The sequence below is a fragment of the Mycteria americana genome, chromosome 2 (genome assembly GCF_035582795.1).
Source record: "Mycteria americana isolate JAX WOST 10 ecotype Jacksonville Zoo and Gardens chromosome 2, USCA_MyAme_1.0, whole genome shotgun sequence".
NCBI classification, from domain to species: domain Eukaryota; kingdom Metazoa; phylum Chordata; class Aves; order Ciconiiformes; family Ciconiidae; genus Mycteria; species Mycteria americana.
In genome coordinates this window covers 161,262,019-161,281,492 of record NC_134366.1, presented here as the reverse complement: position 1 = coordinate 161,281,492, position 19,474 = coordinate 161,262,019, and the positions used below count along the sequence as shown (strand labels likewise).

Below are 19,474 nucleotides of genomic sequence, written 5' to 3'. Positions count from 1 at the left end.
TAGTTTTGTGGAATTACTCAGCCCTGACCTACCTAATTGGTTGATCATAGGAAACAAATCAGACAGTAGAGCTGATAAATAGAGTTGATCTCTGCTCTTAGTGGTTACCAGCTGGGAAGCCCTGTAGGTTTTGTGGTAGAAGCAGAGCAAAGATACGAAGGGATGTCCTTAAAAAGGAATATAGTCAGGGCATCGTAAGCAGAGGACAGTAGGAAAAGAACATTTAAATCAGATGCTTGTTTGAGGCTGCTGAAGGACTGTAGAGTATTAAATAGTGCATTGTGTAGGAGAATAAATAGGAAAAAAATCAACGTTTGTGTCTCTATTCTGATCGATATTTCTGTATGTGATAGGTGACTGGGACATGCAGCATTAATGAACACGTTGCTATTGTGTGAGCGGTTGGGGCTCTTCGCGGTGCGCAGGAAGGCCTGAACGGGCCCGGGAAGCGGGCCGTGCGTGTGCGCAACCTCCGTTTCCTCCCGCTTGAGGAGCAACTATTGAGCTTAAAGAAAAACAATGACGCTTCTAAATGCGATAGCCCATGCCAAAGGAGCCTGCTTTTCGTCACAGTGCGGATTCAGATGCTTGACTTCAGACAGCTGTAATTACAGCACAGGAGTGAGGGGGGACGGGGACGGCGGAGCGGGGCCACCCAGTCCCTGTGTGCTTGGGCCTTCCTTCCTCACCTCTCCCCTGGGGGACGAAGAGGCCCTGGTGCTACAAGAACATTTTAGGAGATTTGGGAAATGGCTTTTAGTCAGGAGTGTAGGGCCGAGGCGGTAGCACAGCCCTTTTCCCCTCAGCCCTGTCGTTCAGGAGGATCTCGTCTACCAAGAAGACCCTGGTCACAAATTTTGGGGTAAATATACCTGCTCATTCTTGAGCTTAATGGGCAGGTGTCAGTCGCACACTCCTGGTGTATATTTTAAAAACTGATGACTTCTGATCATAAGAAGGAAATAGCAAGATCATTAGAGGTGCCATAGGGGTGAGGGGACGCACAGCTGGGAGAGGAGCTGTTGGTGGCCCGTTGGGTTAGTCTTGCTGGAAGGCAAAACGTGGCTTAATTGCATGAGGTTGTTGTTTTTTTCTTCTGCTGAAGAACCTCTCGAGCTTTCCATCTTCTGAGCACAGCAGGCATCTGCACGATTACTGTGGTGGGATGCAAAGAGACGGGGGGAGAAAGCGTTGACTGGGGGATCCTGGCAAACATTATTTAAACCATTGGAGAAGTGTGGCAGATTGACTCCCCGAACGTCACTGCTGATAATGCCGCTCGTAGAGCTTGTCAGCATTCCAGCTTCACATTTTTATAACCATTTAATTACTGCCTGTATTGAATATAGCTGGAATTCACCATTGCAGCTAACTCTCTGGAAGTGTACTGTAGGCTATAAGAAAGTGGAGAATATCAAGCAGGCAGCCAGGCTGTAATGAGTTTGCTCATCCTGTTAGGTAACATCTCAGTAACTGCCTCAATAACCATTCTGTTTGTTCAGTGTTTGGGTTTTTTTGTTGTGGTTTTTTTTTAGGATACTGTGTCCTTCATTTGATAAAGTTTTCTTTTCCATTAAATCCACAATCCCTTTCTAAAAACTTAATTCTAATTACGTATAATTTGTCTTTTACTTTCTTCTAGCTCCCTGTGCATGACAGAAGGTGGGCTGTGGGCATGGGCACCTTGTTTCTGTTTTACCAGAGGCTTCCCTTTGCATGGAGGGGTCGTGGAGCAGGGCAGACCTGCTGCCGCAACTTGATCTGACTGTGGTGGGCACTGAGCTGCTGTGAAGTGATCTGAAAATACTGATGCGTAGCGAATGCTCTGAATACTGTAAAGAGATTTTGTCAGGGAGGCAATATTTCTATGTAATGGTAGATAGCTAGAATTTGTGGCACGAACGTGTTGGTGTCATTCACCGTAGTTCAACACGTAGCTCATGGGATGCTTCTGCCCTTGCTGCTGTGCTTTCCCACAGGGACAGCTCTGCAAGCTGTAAAACACATCCTGGGAGCTTCTTGCAGCACCTGCCTCAGCCCCAGCTCTGATATGTGTATATATTTGCAAAGTTATATATATTACTATATTGGCTTGTGTATATATAGTTGCTCTGTTGCTTCTAAATTATCTCCTTAACACTTCCGTTGAAGAGGGTTTTCTGGTCATTGGTCATTAATGTCACTGCTTGCTAAGCACAAACCCTATAAGCCACAGAGTGTGAGCTGGGTCTAGTGGTTGTAAGCTGAACTGAGGTGCAGGGATTGTGCTGTCAATCTGGAAGGATCCCATGAGTCTTCTAGTCCTGCCTCTGAAGGAGACAATGATTTGGTCCTTTGGTGGGCTGAGGCAAGGCAGTGCAATATAAATGGTGTGGAAAACAGTCTTGAGGAAGCTGAAGTGACCTAGAAGCACTCTATTTACCGGGACATACTTCTGAACTGTTCTGCTGTCTTTGCAGTTAATAAGCTTGTACACTCTCTAATCTGTCATGCATTTAATAAAAGAGTTACAGAATAACCCTTGGTTAAACAAAGGGTGCATTCAGCACTCCAATATTCTCAGCTCCTAACTTCTGGTAGCTAGTGGGCCATTATTTACCTACACAGGGAACAGGTTTCTGACACTTCTATGGTAGAAGAGGTGTAAATATCACAGGCATACCTCCGCCATCAGCTAGCTTAAAATCCTGTCCCAGCTCCCCATCTTCTTTTCTTAAATGCAGTAACCAACCAGGCAGATTGGTCTTGGGGTTCCTCAAAAGTTTTGCTTTAGGCTTACAATCTGCCACCTTCAGCCTCTTACGGGCTCTGCAAGAGGAGAAACTGCAGAATTGGTCTTTAAAGGGTTGGAGATGAGCATGGTATAAATATTGTTTATCAGTTTCTGACATTTGCTGGAATCTAGAGTTTCAAAGTTGTCCTTTAAAAACTGGGGCACAAACCTAGTATGGCAATAAGCCCAAAGGTCAGCTTACTTACATGAGTGATCTCTTCAGAGATATGTCGATAATACTCTGATGGCCTTTGGTGTGCAAGATGAGAGAAGAGTCACCCTGACGGTGGGGATGCAGGCAGGTGAGTGTTTGTGATCTGCATTGAGGCATGGTCCTATACGCCTGAAGTCAAAACTTTTTTCCAGTGGTTCCATTTGGGGTATCTCTTGGTGAACTGGGGTGCAACAGCTACTGTTACATCTACCTGCCAGGGTTAGTTTTCCTCTCACTTCCCATTCTTTCCCTCTTTATAGCCTATTCACATCTTCAGCTTTGACCATTGGACCTGAGCTAATTCCCACTGAAGATGAACCCAGTGACTTTGGCAGAAGTTGTAAGTGATCCTGAGATCAGAAGCTCTTTGAGGCAGAAATTGTTCTTTTTTTTTTTTTTCTGTGCCCATCTGTGCTGCTGTTAAAAAGAAAAAAAAGAACTGATATTGTCTGATTGTGCTCTCTGCAAGTAGCAAGAGAGACCTGCCCTTGAACTAAATAAAGCAAACAAGCCTCAAGCAGATAGTTATCCCTGTTGTGTAAACCCAAGCCTCTGTAAAAGCATAGATGACCTGGATGGGAGAGCTGTGCTTTCAGCTCCTCTTTTCAAAGGTGCTCCCACACTGGAGCATAAAGAAAACCAGTTATGCTAATGGCAAGCATGCACATACACCATCCTTTGCTTTCAGTCTGCCTTTGCCTTGCAAGCTTGTTTACTTTTGGAACAGAATTATTCTCAGGACTTACAGGACAGACATATAGAGAGGATTTTTCCCCTTTTGTGGGAACTGGCCTGAACATGTGAGGCCAAGCCAACAAGTGTGAGGTTCAGAAGAGCTGCAGTTAATCTGCACGAATATGGAGGACCCCTCTTTGTATTACATGTGTCTCAAGACCAGTCCTCCTGTCCATACAGGCTCTGGTGGGCGTCCTCATCTGGCTAGGTGCTCCCAGTTGCTTCAGACAAACTGTTTTATATCTATATCTATATATCTATATCTACAGCTACAGCTATATCTATCTATCAGCAGAACTCAAGCGCTGACTCCAGTAAAAAAACCTGTTATGCCTGAGATGGTGCTGAAAGTTTAAGTCTTGATGGAGTCCCTGGGACTCCATCACTTAAACTGCTTCCCATGGGAAGCAGCAGTGATAACAACGCAGGGAAAATTCTTGCCACTGTTAAATTACAAATGCATCCTAGCAACTGTATCACCCTACTCATATTTCCTTTTCTTCCTCATGTTTTTCCAGTGTTTTTTACAGACAGCACCTGCTACCGCTGTCTCTGTTACAGAGGAATACAATACAACTGTAACAACACTGGGAGATACATGCATGATTTTTACCGTAGGCTCTTCTGCCTGCTTATTTCCTTGTCATGTCCCTATTGTCTCTTAACTTGTACTTGATTTCTAAGCTCCTTGGGAGGGGACCAGCTTTTTGTTCTGTGTTTGCACAGCATCTGAGGCTGTCATGCGCCAGTTCTTCACTAATCCTGATAAGTGCTCCAGTAGTACAAATGGCAAATAAATCTGAGATACAAACAAATTAGCATTCTTCTCACCGATTAAACAAACGATTTTCTCTGTGATGATTTGAAATGGAGTTGCATTTCATTACAGCCCTTTGAAGCTCAGCTGGGAATTGCCGGTTTCTTTTCCAGCCTCTGTTATCAGCCTCCTGTACTAGTTGACCAAAAAGTACTTGGCAGGCAGTTTGCAGACTCTGAAAAACAATAGGTTGTACTATTTTAACCTGGCTTTGACCTAACCTGGAACAGTCAAAACTGGCATTTGGCATAGTGAGGAAATGTGTTCTGATGTGCCGAGTCAACTGCACTTGCTGTTCAGCAGCTGCTGAGAGCAACCTGTCTTCTCCTACGGAGGGGTGGGGGGACCCACGCTGGCCCCAGCATGGGCGTGCTACCAGGTGAGTCTCAGTAATTCTCTGTAATAGGGCCTGGAGGAAGCAGGGAATTACTTTGCTCTTAAATTGAAGATTAATGTGATTTTTTCTGGGACAGAAAACATTGCTTGTTTTCTGGAAGGATAAAGTGTCCACTGAAACAGGATTATATTTACATTATTATTGCAGGGCCATCTGTGAAATAGGCTTTCTGTAGTACAGTAAAGAGCCGTGACCCCTCACAGAGTTATCTTTTAAGCTGCATGCTAAACCCACGGGGACTTATGGCTCAAAGCTAATGGGGATTTAACTTCTCACTGAAAGGAATTTGAAGCCTAACCCTATTTAGATGCTCTTCGCTCTCATTGATTAAATGCCCAGTCCACTGCAAGAAACCTAATGGAATCATAACTATATGAATTTTCCATCTGACAAAATGGATGCTGGGGGACACTCCATGCAATATTTATTAGAAAAGGAGTTTGATCTTAAAAGAGCATTTTAAATCAAAATGTCAATTCAAAGTACTATTTTGTTTGCAGAGAAAGAAATGAATTTGAGTGAGAACATAATTTTCAGAGCACAAAACCATTTCATAGAAAAAAATTCCGTTTCTATATTGTGATCTTTAGGATTTTTATGAGGATTTTCACTGCTCCCCTTGTTCCCTGTGTTCACTAATTCATTTCTGAGATCCCGTCTGCAGAATAGTTTTGAATGATGCTATTTAAAAACAGTAAACCTGCCAAAAAAAGAAATCTTTTCACCCCGAAGAGCATTATGCACTGGAGTTCCAGGAGGACCATATTCCATCAGGGATCATTGGCATTTTTTTAAGGTACACTAACTACAGCTTCTCAGACATGAGAATAGAAGAGCTATCATCTTGGTAAGAGACTTCGAGCTGCAAAGAACCGCATGTGATGCCGTGGTCCTATGGCAGCACAGCTGGGTTTCAGTTGTGGTCTCTTTGGGTGTTGCAATTCTGAGAATTTCCTGTGTTTGAGGTGCTGAGTGCTTTCTGAACACCTTTTAGCTGGTGCTAATGATTAGTGTGCTTATTCTTTAATTGTTGTAGTTTGTTGTTAGGGTTTTGGTGGCTTATTCCTAGAGAAAACCCATAATCCCTAGGAGGAAAGGGCTCCATTCAAATGGAAGCCCAAGCACTGTGGCATGAGCATGTGGCTTAATGCTTCATTGTCCTTCTCTTTTTATTGCCCTCACTAGACATACAGTCCTGCTTCCTTTTCTTCTTGAAATACAAGGGGTGGTGTGATGTGGGGTCTCATCTCCCTTCCAGTGCCTCAGCAAGCAATCTGTCTGCTTCAGGTGATTTTCTCCTAGCCTGTAGACCAGCAAGGAGATAGGTGTGCAGCCAAACCTCATTCCAGGTCTGCCACTTGCCTGCTGGGTCATCTTGCAAATGTCTTCAGGTGGAGAAGAGGCAGTCTGAGACTGTACTTAGACTTCAGAACCAGGCAATGGTGGTCTTGAGCTATCGTTACGTCACATTCAAATAAATAAAAATATAGTTTCTACATTATGCCCACCTCTGATCAAAAACTCATCCCAGTTCCCAATGATAGATTTAGGGACCTCCTTAGTTTTGTGTTTCCTTTTTTTTTTTCTTAGTTATATAGAAGTCTTAAGACTATTGTACAGACTTTCTTATGTCTCGTTAGAGAAGCCGTTGTGCTTCTCCCATTGAACTGTGATGGCATGGCTGCATGGAGATGGTAGTTTTTGATGGAAAGAAGTTATTATTGTGAGCTGGCAGTGTAGAACTGACTAGATGCTTCTCCAAATTTACCTGTGTTATTCCCAGTTTAAATGAGAAAGGGAGCGAGAGGTAGGCAGGCACATGGGCACTCACAGGATTTTGCAGTCCAAGTCGCTGAACTTCAGTAGTGTTCACACTGTATTTATCTATATATCTGTGTATCTGTCTGTATTTAGGTACATATATACATATAGATATAAATACTTATAATCACTGGCACTTGAGTGTTCTGGATATGACCATTGGTCTCTCCTGTTGGAAAGGTTGCAAATTAAAGGATTCCCAAAAATAAGGACTTGTCTGGTGACCTGATGGATAGCCTATCGATGGATAGCGCAGCCACAGGAGATATGGCAAGTTGTCGGGTGAATGAGTGCCCTGAGTTTGTTTATTTTCAAAGCTCTTGGTGTTGTCCAGTGAAGAATGAAAATGATGAACTTTGAAATTTTGGAAATGATTGCAGCCCTGCTCTTCAAAATAAATCCTGGAGATCTTGGAAGGTCTTTGAGGTCTTCCCATAGGGAGAAGACCGTAAGCATTGTGAATCCAGTTTTCACTGGTGCTGGGATCCCTTTGGGTTGTTTAAAAATGAAAAGTCGTAAAGGAGTAGAAATTAAGTTTAGTGCTGAGAACTCTGTCACTGACTTACTGCATGACTTTGAGGAAGGCATTTTAACTTGCCTGTGTCAGTTTAGCCATCTGTAAAACAGGTACAATCATACACAGCATAATAATTTCCCTCCGTGAGTGCCATTTTCAGTCTATCCTGTACTACTTAATGATTTGTGTGACTGCTGAAATAACAGCATGCTCTAAAACCGTAATGCCCTTATGTATTTTTCACATAATCACTAGTGGTTGAAATATTTGTTCTGACACTTGAGATTACTCATGTAAATAGAAAAATTATAGCATGCTGGCGATGCCAGACACCTTGAATTCCATCTGAGCGTGTGGGTGATTGGAGAGGGATCTATAAATACTAACAGAGAGGGGGAAAAACAAGCATGAGCGGCACATGAGAAATTCTGAATCAACTTATTCCTGAGGTTTAGATAAAAGATTTTAAAATACGATATGTCAGTATTGGGTAGGAGATGGTCCTTGGGAATCTGAGTACTGCAAGTCCAGTGAAGAAATGTATTTTGCTCCATTTCCCTGCTTTATGTGAAGCCATGTTTTTCTGTTGTACTTTGAGTAGAGTTACAAGGAGTATGATGACCTAGTCCTAGTATCATGTGACTAAAACCTCTTTTTTTATTTTTTAACTTATGAAGCATTCTGCCTTGGAGAAGAAGCTACCAGAAGCTCCAGTTTGATTATCAATGAGTGACTCACAGGTCCCACAGTGCTTTTTCTCAAAATGTGACTGCTAATTTCCATGTTCAGCTCCCAAATTGCCTGTTTCAGATGTTTTCCACTTCCATTACGAAAGATTTGCATAGTTCTAATTGTAGAGTTCATAATGTCACATAACAATGTAGCAAATGAGCTGTGTCACATTTTACATAAAAATGTAGTAAGTTATATAGCTACTGCTTGCAGGTTTTGACAGTAGTCTTTTAATTTTTAGTTTATTAGATAAGGGACACTTCTGCAGTGTAGCTTCCCCCTGTTCTCCACTGAGCAGTGTTTCTTTTGGGTACAAGCTCTTCAAGATACTGCCAGTGTCTCCTTCTAGATCAAGCCAAAGCATCTCCTTTATAACCAAACTTTGTACTTCTGGGGATTACAGAATATTTACAAGCTAAAATTTGTTTTTCAGATTATGAAGAGAGATATGTCTGCATTTATTTTGAGGAAGTATGTAACATTATTGGAAGACAGACGAATAACTTATGGGACCTTGCCACTAGAATTCATGCATTTATCATTAGTGACATATCAAAACCCAGAACTGAATACATCCAATTTATTTAAACAGAAACTTTGAAATTTAAAATAAACTAAATCACTTGAAGGAAACTGTAACACATTCAGTGTAGTAGGTATGAGTAATGGAAATTAGAATGGAAAATATTGAGGAACATCAGCTGCAAAAGAATCTGTCTTTAGTTTATTATTAATTTGCCAGTTTGGAATTTTTGTATACCAGATTATGAACAACCTGTGACTGCTTTTGGTCACTCCATCAGCTCAAGTGCTAGTAAGTGTCACCTATTTTGAGCTCTGAACCAAGCCAGTGATCCAGCCTCAGGTTTCATTGTGATTCTGTGTGACAGAAGTTCGTGTTTGTTTAGTTTCTGTTAGTCTATTTTGAACAGAAACATGAAAATCTTACCCCGGCATTGAAACTAGTCCTGCTTCTTTGACTATGTGTGCTGTTAGCCTCAAACATGGACTTTATTATTAGAACCCAGTAATGTAACTCACGTAGGAGCTGAAAGGGGATGGTTAGCAGTGACCAGCTCCAAGTGACAGCAGGGAGAAGTGGGTGGGAAATGCCGACTGCAAGCGAAGCTTTCAGGCTGCCTAATATAGACTGGAGGGGAGTAGGTTGTGTGTTTTGCTCATGCTTGCTCTTTGCCGAGTATAAAACCGTGGCTTCATCGAGGAATGAAAATGGATTAATATTGACTAGGTTTTGCAGTTGACAAAATTGGTACGCTGCATAAAATAAGAAAACATTTAAAGCCTTCAGTTCCTAGAAACATTTGCACTGAGGAAACTCAGAGTTGAAGAAGTGTTTACTAAAGGGGAACATCAGGCCTGGGGCATCAGTGGCTGCATCAGCCCACATCATAGGCAAAATCTCAGGAAGAGAAACCGAGGAAAAGTAACTCCCTGAAGAATTTTTGGTGTTACACAGAAGCATAGGATGGCCTGGGAATGCAATCTCCAGCTCCACCAGTGCTGAAATCAAAGCAGGAAAGGGAGGTCCCTGGTGCAGGTGGGAAGGAGAAGATATCTGCAGGGGCTGCCCATGGCTCCTACCAAGCCTCGCTGCTGAGTTTCCTCCTACAGTTTCTTGACTTCTAAGACATCTTTGGCGGCGAGTTACGTTTTTTGAGACCTGCTATGGATAACACAGCGTGGCTGGTCACTGTGCCCTGTTCAGGTTATCAAAACCGTGAGGTTTCACAGGCTGCACCCTTGCATGACTTCCTGAGAGCAGCCTGTTTTCTCCTGTTTGATGGGGGCCTGGACATGCTGATCCCTCGGACTGCTCTCTGGACCGCAAGTGTCTTTACCTCATTGACAAAGAAATTCTCTTAACCACGCAACACTGCTGATTGCAAGGTGCTTTGAACAGGAACTGCCTTCATTTTTTTGGGTGTAAGCACGTGATGGTGCTTACAGCACTGCTTAGCATTGCTCTAGTTTTTATAGAAGCAGCTGCTAATTTAAAGGAACACAGTGAAGTATTCTTTATATTTTTAAAATGCAATTATTGATCTTTTTCATCCAGCCTGTTTGTAGCTCACTGAAGGCTTGTAGCCCACTTGAAGCCTGGTTGCTCACCAACAGCCTTTTGGCACCAATTGCTAATGCCTTCCCTTCAGGTAAACTTTATCTTACAGGCATGTTTGTCTTCTGAAGTTTCTCTTTCAAAACACTCATTCATCTATTCCAAATAAAAAGTATAATAAATGCATACATTGAATATATTTTAAAAAGGATTTTAAAAACCTTACAATTTATATCCAAGCCTGTCTTTTTAATGGATGAAGCAACATATACTGAATTCAGCTGAATTAATTTAAAAACAGCAGAAAATGGTAAATTCAACTTAGTCTCACTACAGTGTGAGAAATAGCCAAAGCGTAAAGAGGATTTGTATTCTCACAAGGTGTTTATTTTAACTAATTTGTATCATTTCCCAGAGGTGGAGATCTGATGCTCTTGGCAGATCAGGAGGTTTACTATTTCAAATCCCTTCCAGCACAGGGGAAAGCAGATGATGTTAATGGATGTTACTTGTCTGAATGTAGTAACAGATGTTTCTGTAGGAAATGGAGTGGAAACACGCACAAGCAGTATTATTGACTGGTTTTTGGTTTATGCCCACATTAAAGTTGTTGAAAGGGTCATGCAACACATCTTCATAGATAATCTGATTCATAAATTCTTTTCTTCAAGTATTTGGGTCTTAGTTTCGATGATGGCACCAGTGGCTGGACAGATTCTCATCTCTTTTTTATACACATGTCTTCACTGTAGGGTGTGTGATTTGCTTCACTTTAGTGGAAATTTGATCTCTAACATAAAACCTAGCAGGCAAATTCTGCTATCATGATACTGAATTAATTTTAATACAGTAGACCTTTCTCCAGCTCTGTTAATCTCAGTTCCATTGACAATAGTGTAAAATACTCTGCATTTATGTTGGCATTGCTTGGGCACAGTTTATAAATTTTATGGCAAGACTTCTCCTTTCAGTTACAACTAACTTTGAAACCATTTGGGACATTTTGGGTTGTGCCTTACCAAAACTGCTAGGCTGCAAATTCTGTGTTTTAATGTTTCATCAAGCAAAACGAAACAACGGTGCTGACTGACTTGCTTGGCTGATCTGGCCTTCTGAAGGCCACGTACCTGCAGTGATTACTTCTAGGTTTTGCTACTGTCCACTTTTTTTTCTTGGGACAGTATCGCTTCAGCAGCCATTAGATGGCTCTGAGTTGTTAACTTGGACTTGTAGTGATGCTATCTACAACCTGAGAAGTGTTTGACTTCATTTGTTTCCTCCTTTCCAGGTGGGAACTGTGTACCTGCAGGTTGGGTGTCCTCTAGTTCTGCATTAGCAGCTCTTCTCAAACTAACCAAGAATCATTTTTGCAAGAAAAGTTTTTGTATGCCATGCTGCCCACAATACCCTTGCTGATGGTCTCGTGTACACGCTTCAGCACAGATGAGTCACACACCCACTTCATACTGAATAAGCTGATAAAAGCAGTTGATCTCATCATGTTCAATTTGAGGGCTTGAGTGACTCCAAAGGTTCATCCCTACACGCAGTCTTAAAATGTCTTAAGTATGGTGGAGGACTTGCCTAACTCCTCTTCTCTGGGCCATCTTTCACCCTGGGAGAAACCAGACCAGGTGAAGATGGATTTATGGGAACTTTGGAAAACCTGTCTTTTTTGGGTATAGGTATCAGTAACGCTAGCGCATCCTTTGAAAATAGCCTCAATAAGTTTCTGGGTGACGTTTTCTACTTACCTTTCGTAGTTGTCTCTGAGTACTTACTTAGGAGAGAATGAATGCATAAAGAGGAGACTGTGCTTTTCCCGTGCAAAGGGGAATTCCTTGATCATCTTTCTTTGAGCAGATTCGGGCATGTTGTTCCTTTTGCTTTCATATTGTAAATGTACACATCCTGTCCTCATTCCTATAGTAATGAAAGAGCTTTGCTCGGGAGTGCTGGCTTCTCTTCAGTGGTCTTTGTCTTCCCTCCTAGGAAACAGTTTGAATGTGTCAGAAGAGTCCCAGTTCCTCACAACTACGTCTGGCCAAGAACCTGGCCAAGTTGGTCTGTAGTTTTTCTCTCATTAAAAGCCTGCTTCTTTCCCCCCAAAAAACCCAAAGTCATCTGTGAACAGTAACAAAGGATTAATTGTGGAGACTTGGGACTTGGCAGAAGTGCCTATAAATGAAGTGCTTTTTTGGAAGCTACATTGCCTGTCTTGCAGATCAAAAAATAAATGCAAAGTATTTCAATGTGTATCAGTGGATTAATTCATTTGATTGCCACTTCCCTTCCTCTTCTCTTTGTGGGGAGGGGCACTCCGGAGATTGGAATTTTAATTGCTTGACCGCAGTTTCTAATTAGTGGTGCACCAAAAGGGCATGGATCATTAATTAGTACTGAATATAAGGATCTCTGAGGCTGAGCTATAGCATCAAATAGATGAGTTTAGACAACTCTCGACTGAAATTACAGTCTATCTGTAAATTGAGTTATAATAATGAAACCATTAGAATTTTTTTCTCAGTCCTTGCATGTTGGTTTCTATGTTTGCAGAGTACATTCTGGTAGCGTTAAAGAATATAGGATTTTTATATAAATAGATATATAACTTTTTAATATATATTGTACATATGTATTCTGAAGGCATATATATACATGCCTATAGAATAGTTATACATAACTCAGAGTTGTTATACAGTTGCATGCCTTATTTAATTTTATTAAATGTTTTGGGGTTTTAATCCATTAGGTAGTTTCATTGGCAATATATAAAAACAGTGTTCTCAACAGCTGCTTTCTTTTTCAGTTGGTAGCTGGATTTGCGCTACTGTATCCAAAGGGAAATCTAGCTCTTGAGTGTAATGGTCTGAGAAGAGAATATTATCCACATTATTACTTTAATGTCCAATAGTCTGTCTCATATTTTTTCTGGTTTTAAAACTTGATGATGGAAGTGAATTGTATAACTTCAGTTATACATTAACATAACTGCATTCAAGATTCTTGGATAGTGCAGTGTGGAATAGGAATATGCCTATAATACATACTGGTATCAACTTGTTTTCTACTAGATGGATTAAGAACTGGTTAATGGAAAACTGCAAAATGTAGGCGCGTGTGGGTTCACCGTAAATTGCTGTGTGTGTAGTAGGGTTACTGGTGCATTGCTATAAAACAGAGTGTTCTGCAGTATTTGCACCTAGAGTTTAGAGGTAAATAGGAAATAATTGCTGATAAAACTTATGAATCATCTGAACAGCGTGTGCCTTATTTCAGCTAAATTCATAAACTGGGCTTTGGTTATGGACATGTAATTATGGATGTTGATGGGGCAAATGGAAAACAGTGGCTCTGAAATTTAAATAATACAAAAAATTATATAAATGGATCAAGTTCTGCCACCTGTTCCACTCCCATATTCCATTTGTGCATTTATATGTATCCATTTGGGGGCTTGTAAAATATGAAACACATTTGAATATGCGAGAGCCATAAAGTCTGGTTTGTAAAACCCAGCAGAATTCAGCAATGAATGTAGAGAGCTGTGCTTGTATTTAGTGGGCAGTAGGAAGTAATTAGTAGAAAACTACTAAAATCCATTTTTCTTTTACAGAAAACCTATATTCACTTTAGTTTTTAATTCTCCTGTAGAATTTTGTAGGAAGATGGTGTTCAGCAGTTTACCAGTATATCAATGGGTCTCTATTCATGTAAGTCTCTGGGGCTGAGCAACCATCATCTCCTGTTGAGAGTTAGGAGAAACTAGATGGCTGGGAGTTCAGAAGTTGGCAGGAGTTTTCGTAGGACATTTTTCCTCAAGGTAATTTTCTTGGCTTCTGCTGTGTTTGAGACTCAGTTTGTGGAAAGATGGTTGTGTTTCTTGCTCTCTCCTCCTGCTCCTGCTTCCTCTTTCACAGGAGTTTCTGAAACAGTGCAGCTGCCTGCCATGAATTCACCGGTGCGTCGCATGGAAACTTGGCTTCTTGGCACATGGAAGCGATGGCTCTTTTCTTCTGTCCCCATCTCTGGGGAATTAAATTCACATTTTGTGTTCCTGCTTAGATTTAGAGCCAAATTTTTCACTTCAGCTTCCTTCCTCCCCCTGCCCCTCTCTCCTTTCCTTAATTAAAAGATGCTCAGGTTGAATGCATATAGCTGCAGCTGAAAAAGGATGAAAATAGCACAGATGAAATAGCTACACTATTGACACCTGGACCTTTATTTAGCATCACATTTGCTGGCATGTCACTGTAACAGAGTTCAAAAGCTGACTGGGTTACTTTTTTCAACAGATTAATTGATAATCTCTAATTTTAAAGGGAACAAAATTTTGTTTGCAGTCAAACATGATTTTTACAGCTTCAACTGTTCCTCCCATCTAAGTGAATGCCAAAGTCATATTCGTTCAGTGTAAACAGGAATAGATTCACCACATCTGTATGTGTTCAGTCTCTCTGTTTCCCAAAGGCTATGAGTACATCCAAACTGAGATTCTGACTGCTAAAACCAGTATCTGTATGGCAGTGGCTAAAACTGCTCATTTTCAGCACCTTTGAAAATCAGATAATTTATGGAGTGCCCAAGGATGAGCACTGGTTTTGAGAGTTAGGTGACACAGTTTTTTAGATAATGGACTCCAGGTAAGTGTCTACAAAAAGATAAAAAAAATCAATCTCAACACCCTTTGCCTTAAATAGTTTCTGGAAGTCTGGTAGAATCTTGTGCCAGCCCTTCCCTGAGCAGGGAAGAAATGAATTTCAAAAATTACTCAGAATAGTATGGGGCAAAGAAATCAAAACAGCAGTGTTGGGTAGGACAGCATTTCTGATAAATCACAAACAATCCTTCTCACAGAGGAATATCCTGTAAAATACCTAAACGCAGAAGTCCTTAATATTGAGGTTAACAGATTTTTTAAAAAGGAGAGAGTGAATAATGGCAAGATATACACTAAGGTGTTTTAGAGGAAAGGTGGCAATAGATGTTCACAGAGCCCGGACTCTAGTTTTGCAGATATCTCTCTTGGTAAAGCTGTTAAGAAGTGCCTTGAAAATAGTGCTGCTGAAACTACCCACCTTGCCTGTGGTTTTGACAGAAACACCATTGTTCTTCTCCACTTCTCTGAATACTTCCCTTGCTTTCACTTTGAACTTAAAAACTTCAGTCCGCTTTCTCTAATTTAACCTCCTTCACCACAATGCCCTTTTGTAATTTACCCATCTTTTTGTTATTCAGTCGTTCCCAGCTTCTTCAGCCGAGCTAACATGATGATCTGCACCGTTTCCTTGAAATCTTCTCTCACAGCATTTTAATAATTTCCCCAAATAAGTTCACAGTGCCTCCTGCCCTTTTGGTTCATGTCGTCACTGTTTGAGTCACGGGTACAATCAAGCGGGTACAATCAAGTGGCAATAGCCAGTTAGGCAGCCAAAGCTGTGTACATTGGATATATACGTTTAACCAGGGTACTTAAATGTGAGGTCTTTTCTTGGTTGAGCTCCGTCAGGTTTGTGAAGGAGAAGGAGACTGGCTGGCAGATTTGCCAAGCGCACGAAAAGCAAAAGCAAAAATGATCTGGAACTGCCAAAGAATTAAAAAACAGGGAAAATGTTGCAATATTTGCCTGCATAAAGAAGGGAATATGAAGTATGAGTGTAAAAGAGGTATTGATTTTTGCATATGTTAAGATAATTTGGGAATCCTACATTCACTTTTCCTATCCATACTGGAGAAAAGCATTGGAAGAGGCCGAGAAGAGGTCTAATCTGATACCTCCACTCTCGTGAAAGGCTTGAACTCAATTTTGTTTCCCCAAGAGAAGCCTAAGAGGTGAATTGGTTTTTGTTTACTCCATATATATAGGTACAAGTAGATCGGCTAAAACTGCTTCCCAGCAAGCAGAAATAGCTGTTGAGATCAGTGCAGGGACACTGACAAGCATGAACCAGAAGCGAGATGTGAGTTGCAGCACTGGGAGTATTGCTGGAACATTTTAGATAGCGGAATAATAGATTCACTGTCCCTTGGTTGAATGTCTTTCTTAAAAAATTCCCTACACCTCAGCCAGCTCACAGCTTCTGTACATAGGAATTGCAGCATGAGGACTTGTAGCCTGTCAAATAGAGGTCGGATGGCTCTCCTGGCCTTACACTAGCTATATGTTCTTATTTTGCCTATTCTGTTCTTTTCACTTGTTTTACTCATCGCACCATACAGAGATGGGCAGCAGTCAGATCTCCATCTTCTGTATTTGCACAGCTTCCAATGCCATGATGCTGGATGAGTAGAAATAATAAACAGTGCTGAGGGTTGGTAACAGTTCAAAGAACTCACATGGGATACAACTACTGAATAGCCATTTATTGCTTTTTCTTTTTTTTTTTCCCCATAGTGAAATACATGAGAGAAGCAACCCCCTATGTGAAGAAAGGCTCTCCTGTTTCAGAAATTGGGTGGGAGACGCCTCCCCCCGAATCTCCCCGCCTGGGTTGTGCCTCTGCTGACCCCCTGTCGCAGCTTTCGCTCTCCATCCACAGAGACAAGAAGACAATACCGCTCAAGATGTGCTACGTGACGCGCAACATGACGGTGTCAGACCCCGAAAACAGGTGAGCGAAGGATTTGCCCAGTGCTGGGATTTTGCCTTCGCGTTGAATCGTTGTTGACCGTTTCAGCATTGGGGTTGGTGAGGAGGAGCTGGTGATGAGCTCCGGCTGCACACAGCAACCCAGCGAGGGGCACGCGAGCACCGGTTTGGGAAGGGTGGGTGGTGGTGTCTGACCTCCGTCGTGCTGGGTTCAGCTTTTGGGTTGTGCTAGAGAAACTCTTCAGTGTGGTAATCCAACGTTTTTATTAGAAATAGAATCACAGGGGTTTGTTTTCATCCTGATTAAGTGTCTGCTTTTGAAGGAAAAGACACTGTACACACTAATTGGTTACATCTTCTGGGCTGGCTTAATCTAATTCCACTAAATTGCATTTTCTTTTCTTTTTTAATGAATATTATTTTAAGAATGGCCTGTTTTGTCCATTCAGTTCTGGGCACTAAAGTCAAGAATAGGAGAAAAGTTCCACTTACAACACATTAAGGGGGAATTTCTGTGACTTCTTTGGTTTTTTTTCATAATGTTAAAAATGGGATGAGCCCTTATTTATAACACATGTGGAACAGCTGCACAACACCAGCACACTCTCTGATCCCTGCTCTTAACAGCTGCTAATAAAAAGGGACCAGTCAAGTCAGTAATACAGACTGATTCTTCTATCCAAATAATGGCCTTTTTATTTTTCTGCAGTGTGCTGGCTTAGCCAGAAGCTGGGTGGAATGCCTTTGATTCTCAGCTCTTACGTATAGGCATAAATAAAAGTTACATTTTCATTTGCAGAGAAGGATAAGGAGAAGAGGGGAGAGCAGAAGGGGGTTTGGGGAGGATGGGTCCCCCTGTAATCTCTTGCACTGCGACTCAGAAGTGTTACCAGTATCTGTGCAATTTTCCTTCTTTCTTTTTTATATTTGTGTGACCTTCTTTTAAGGATTTCCCCCCTCCCCATGCTTTATTGTTTAGTATTGCTTTACTTTGCTTCTGCTCTTCATCTCACCAAGTTGTTAGCACCATAGTCAGTGATAACTGACCACTACGGAAGTGCAATTGTAAAAAGCAATTATCCTAGCAGTCTTTCTCAAGTTTAAATCAAGATGGTTATTGATATGGGCCACTTTTTTTCACATATATCTGTGTAGTTTAAGCGGTTTGACAGCTGTATCACTAGCCCGAGAGTTTGTGGTTCTCTCTGCCATGGAATGTATTTTAAAAATACCCATGCAGGTTGCATTATTTGAATCAGCACAATGTAACGATGCTTTGTGCATGTTGGGCTTCATTCTTTCAGCATTTTTCCCTTCTTTTTTTGACTGTATTGTAGTTCTCAGCCTCTGTCACTCACCTGGTCCTCGGTTTTGTTTGAAGGCCAGGAGGACTGATTGAGGGGACACACTCACTGCTCATGATACTCTGTGATGGAGCTAACTTCTTTGAAGTGTGCTACAAATGTGTGCGTTCTTAGGTGTTACTAGGAAGTAACGCGTGGGAGAGTCATACTGCTTATTATCATGGTTTTCATTTTGTGTTACTGTCATTTCCTGTGGAAAAAGTGACTTCTGATTTTCACTGTAGTCCAACACAGTGCAGTGTACAGTCTAAGCTGGATTTTTCCATCCAAGCTCACAGTACCTCACCATCATGCTAGCTGCAGTGTAATAGTAGCATCCCATCGATTCAGGTCTTTACCAATTTCAGGCGTTTTGACAATTCTGAATACTGGAACTGATATTTCCCAGTAGAAATGCTATTACGATGCAGTGACCCTTTCCCACTGGAATATATCCCAAGATAGTAACCTGATTCCACAAAAATAATTTGATCTTTGTTCACAGCAGAGCCCAAACCATGTCCTTACATGCTTATGACACTTCTGTTTTATTAACCCAGTGACCTGACACACATAGATCTTATAACTGATGGTGTCATTTTGCTGGATGACTTTAGAAGAGCACCGCTGGCAGGCTGCCAGAGCATATGCTGTCCATAAAAGGGCTCCTTTGGACTATAGCTGAGCTAATTGTCATCTAAGACCAAGCGTGGACATAGAAAGCATGAGTTTTCCAGTGCAGATGTTTCTCCAGTGCAGGCTGGAGGTCATATCACAGCAGCTTTGTGGGACCAGGCTGAACTGGTTTGACATTCAGCATGAGAAGATTCCTATGTTAAAGGACCCAGGAGGAAATAACCTGCTTGTTGGCATTGAATCATCTCCAGTTCTTAGAAAGCTGGGGTGAAATGTGGGTTTAACAGGCAGGGAGGAAGTTACACATCTGGTTTTCCCACTAGAGCTGGTAGCCCTGCATAGGATTTCTGCTTCTCCTTGAAGACTGGCCCCAATTAAGAGATTCTTAAGTCAGTGTCCACCCTCAGATAGTTTGATGAGCCTGTTATTTCAGAGCAGGAATGAAGTTTGGCGCTTTTAGAGCCAGCAGTTCTCAGATGTCTCCTTCACCTAACCTGCCTGTGGGTTCACTCTGAAGAAGGTAGGGAATTGTCTTCCCTGTTACCTGATTTTCAAGGATAAAATTCTTAATACAAAGCCTCAGTATATAGAAGAATATTTTTAAATAGAACAAACATGGCAATAGGAGAAAAGATGCAGAGCATCTTAGTGGCATCTATGTCATTCTCCTCTAGGCACAGGGGCCATCGTTATATTTTAGGCTGGAAGAATCTAGATTAAAATGATTACCACTTAAATCTGTCATTTGCCTGCTTTTTCACTGGTAAGTGTCCTTGGTGGCAGTGCTAGAAGTTCATGTCAGGCCTCACAGGGGAACATCACC

General features: G+C 41.5%; 1 protein-coding gene across 1 annotated transcript in view; it reads left to right on the top strand.

Annotated features, from left to right (window-relative positions):
• SNTB1 (syntrophin beta 1) overlaps positions 1–19,474 on the top strand; it is a 115,589-nt gene that overhangs the window by 42,352 nt on the left and 53,763 nt on the right. The window contains exon 2 of the mRNA XM_075495204.1: positions 16,478–16,694. Within this exon, the coding sequence (XP_075351319.1) occupies positions 16,478–16,694 (217 nt within the window). The remainder of the gene's footprint in view (positions 1–16,477; positions 16,695–19,474) is intronic.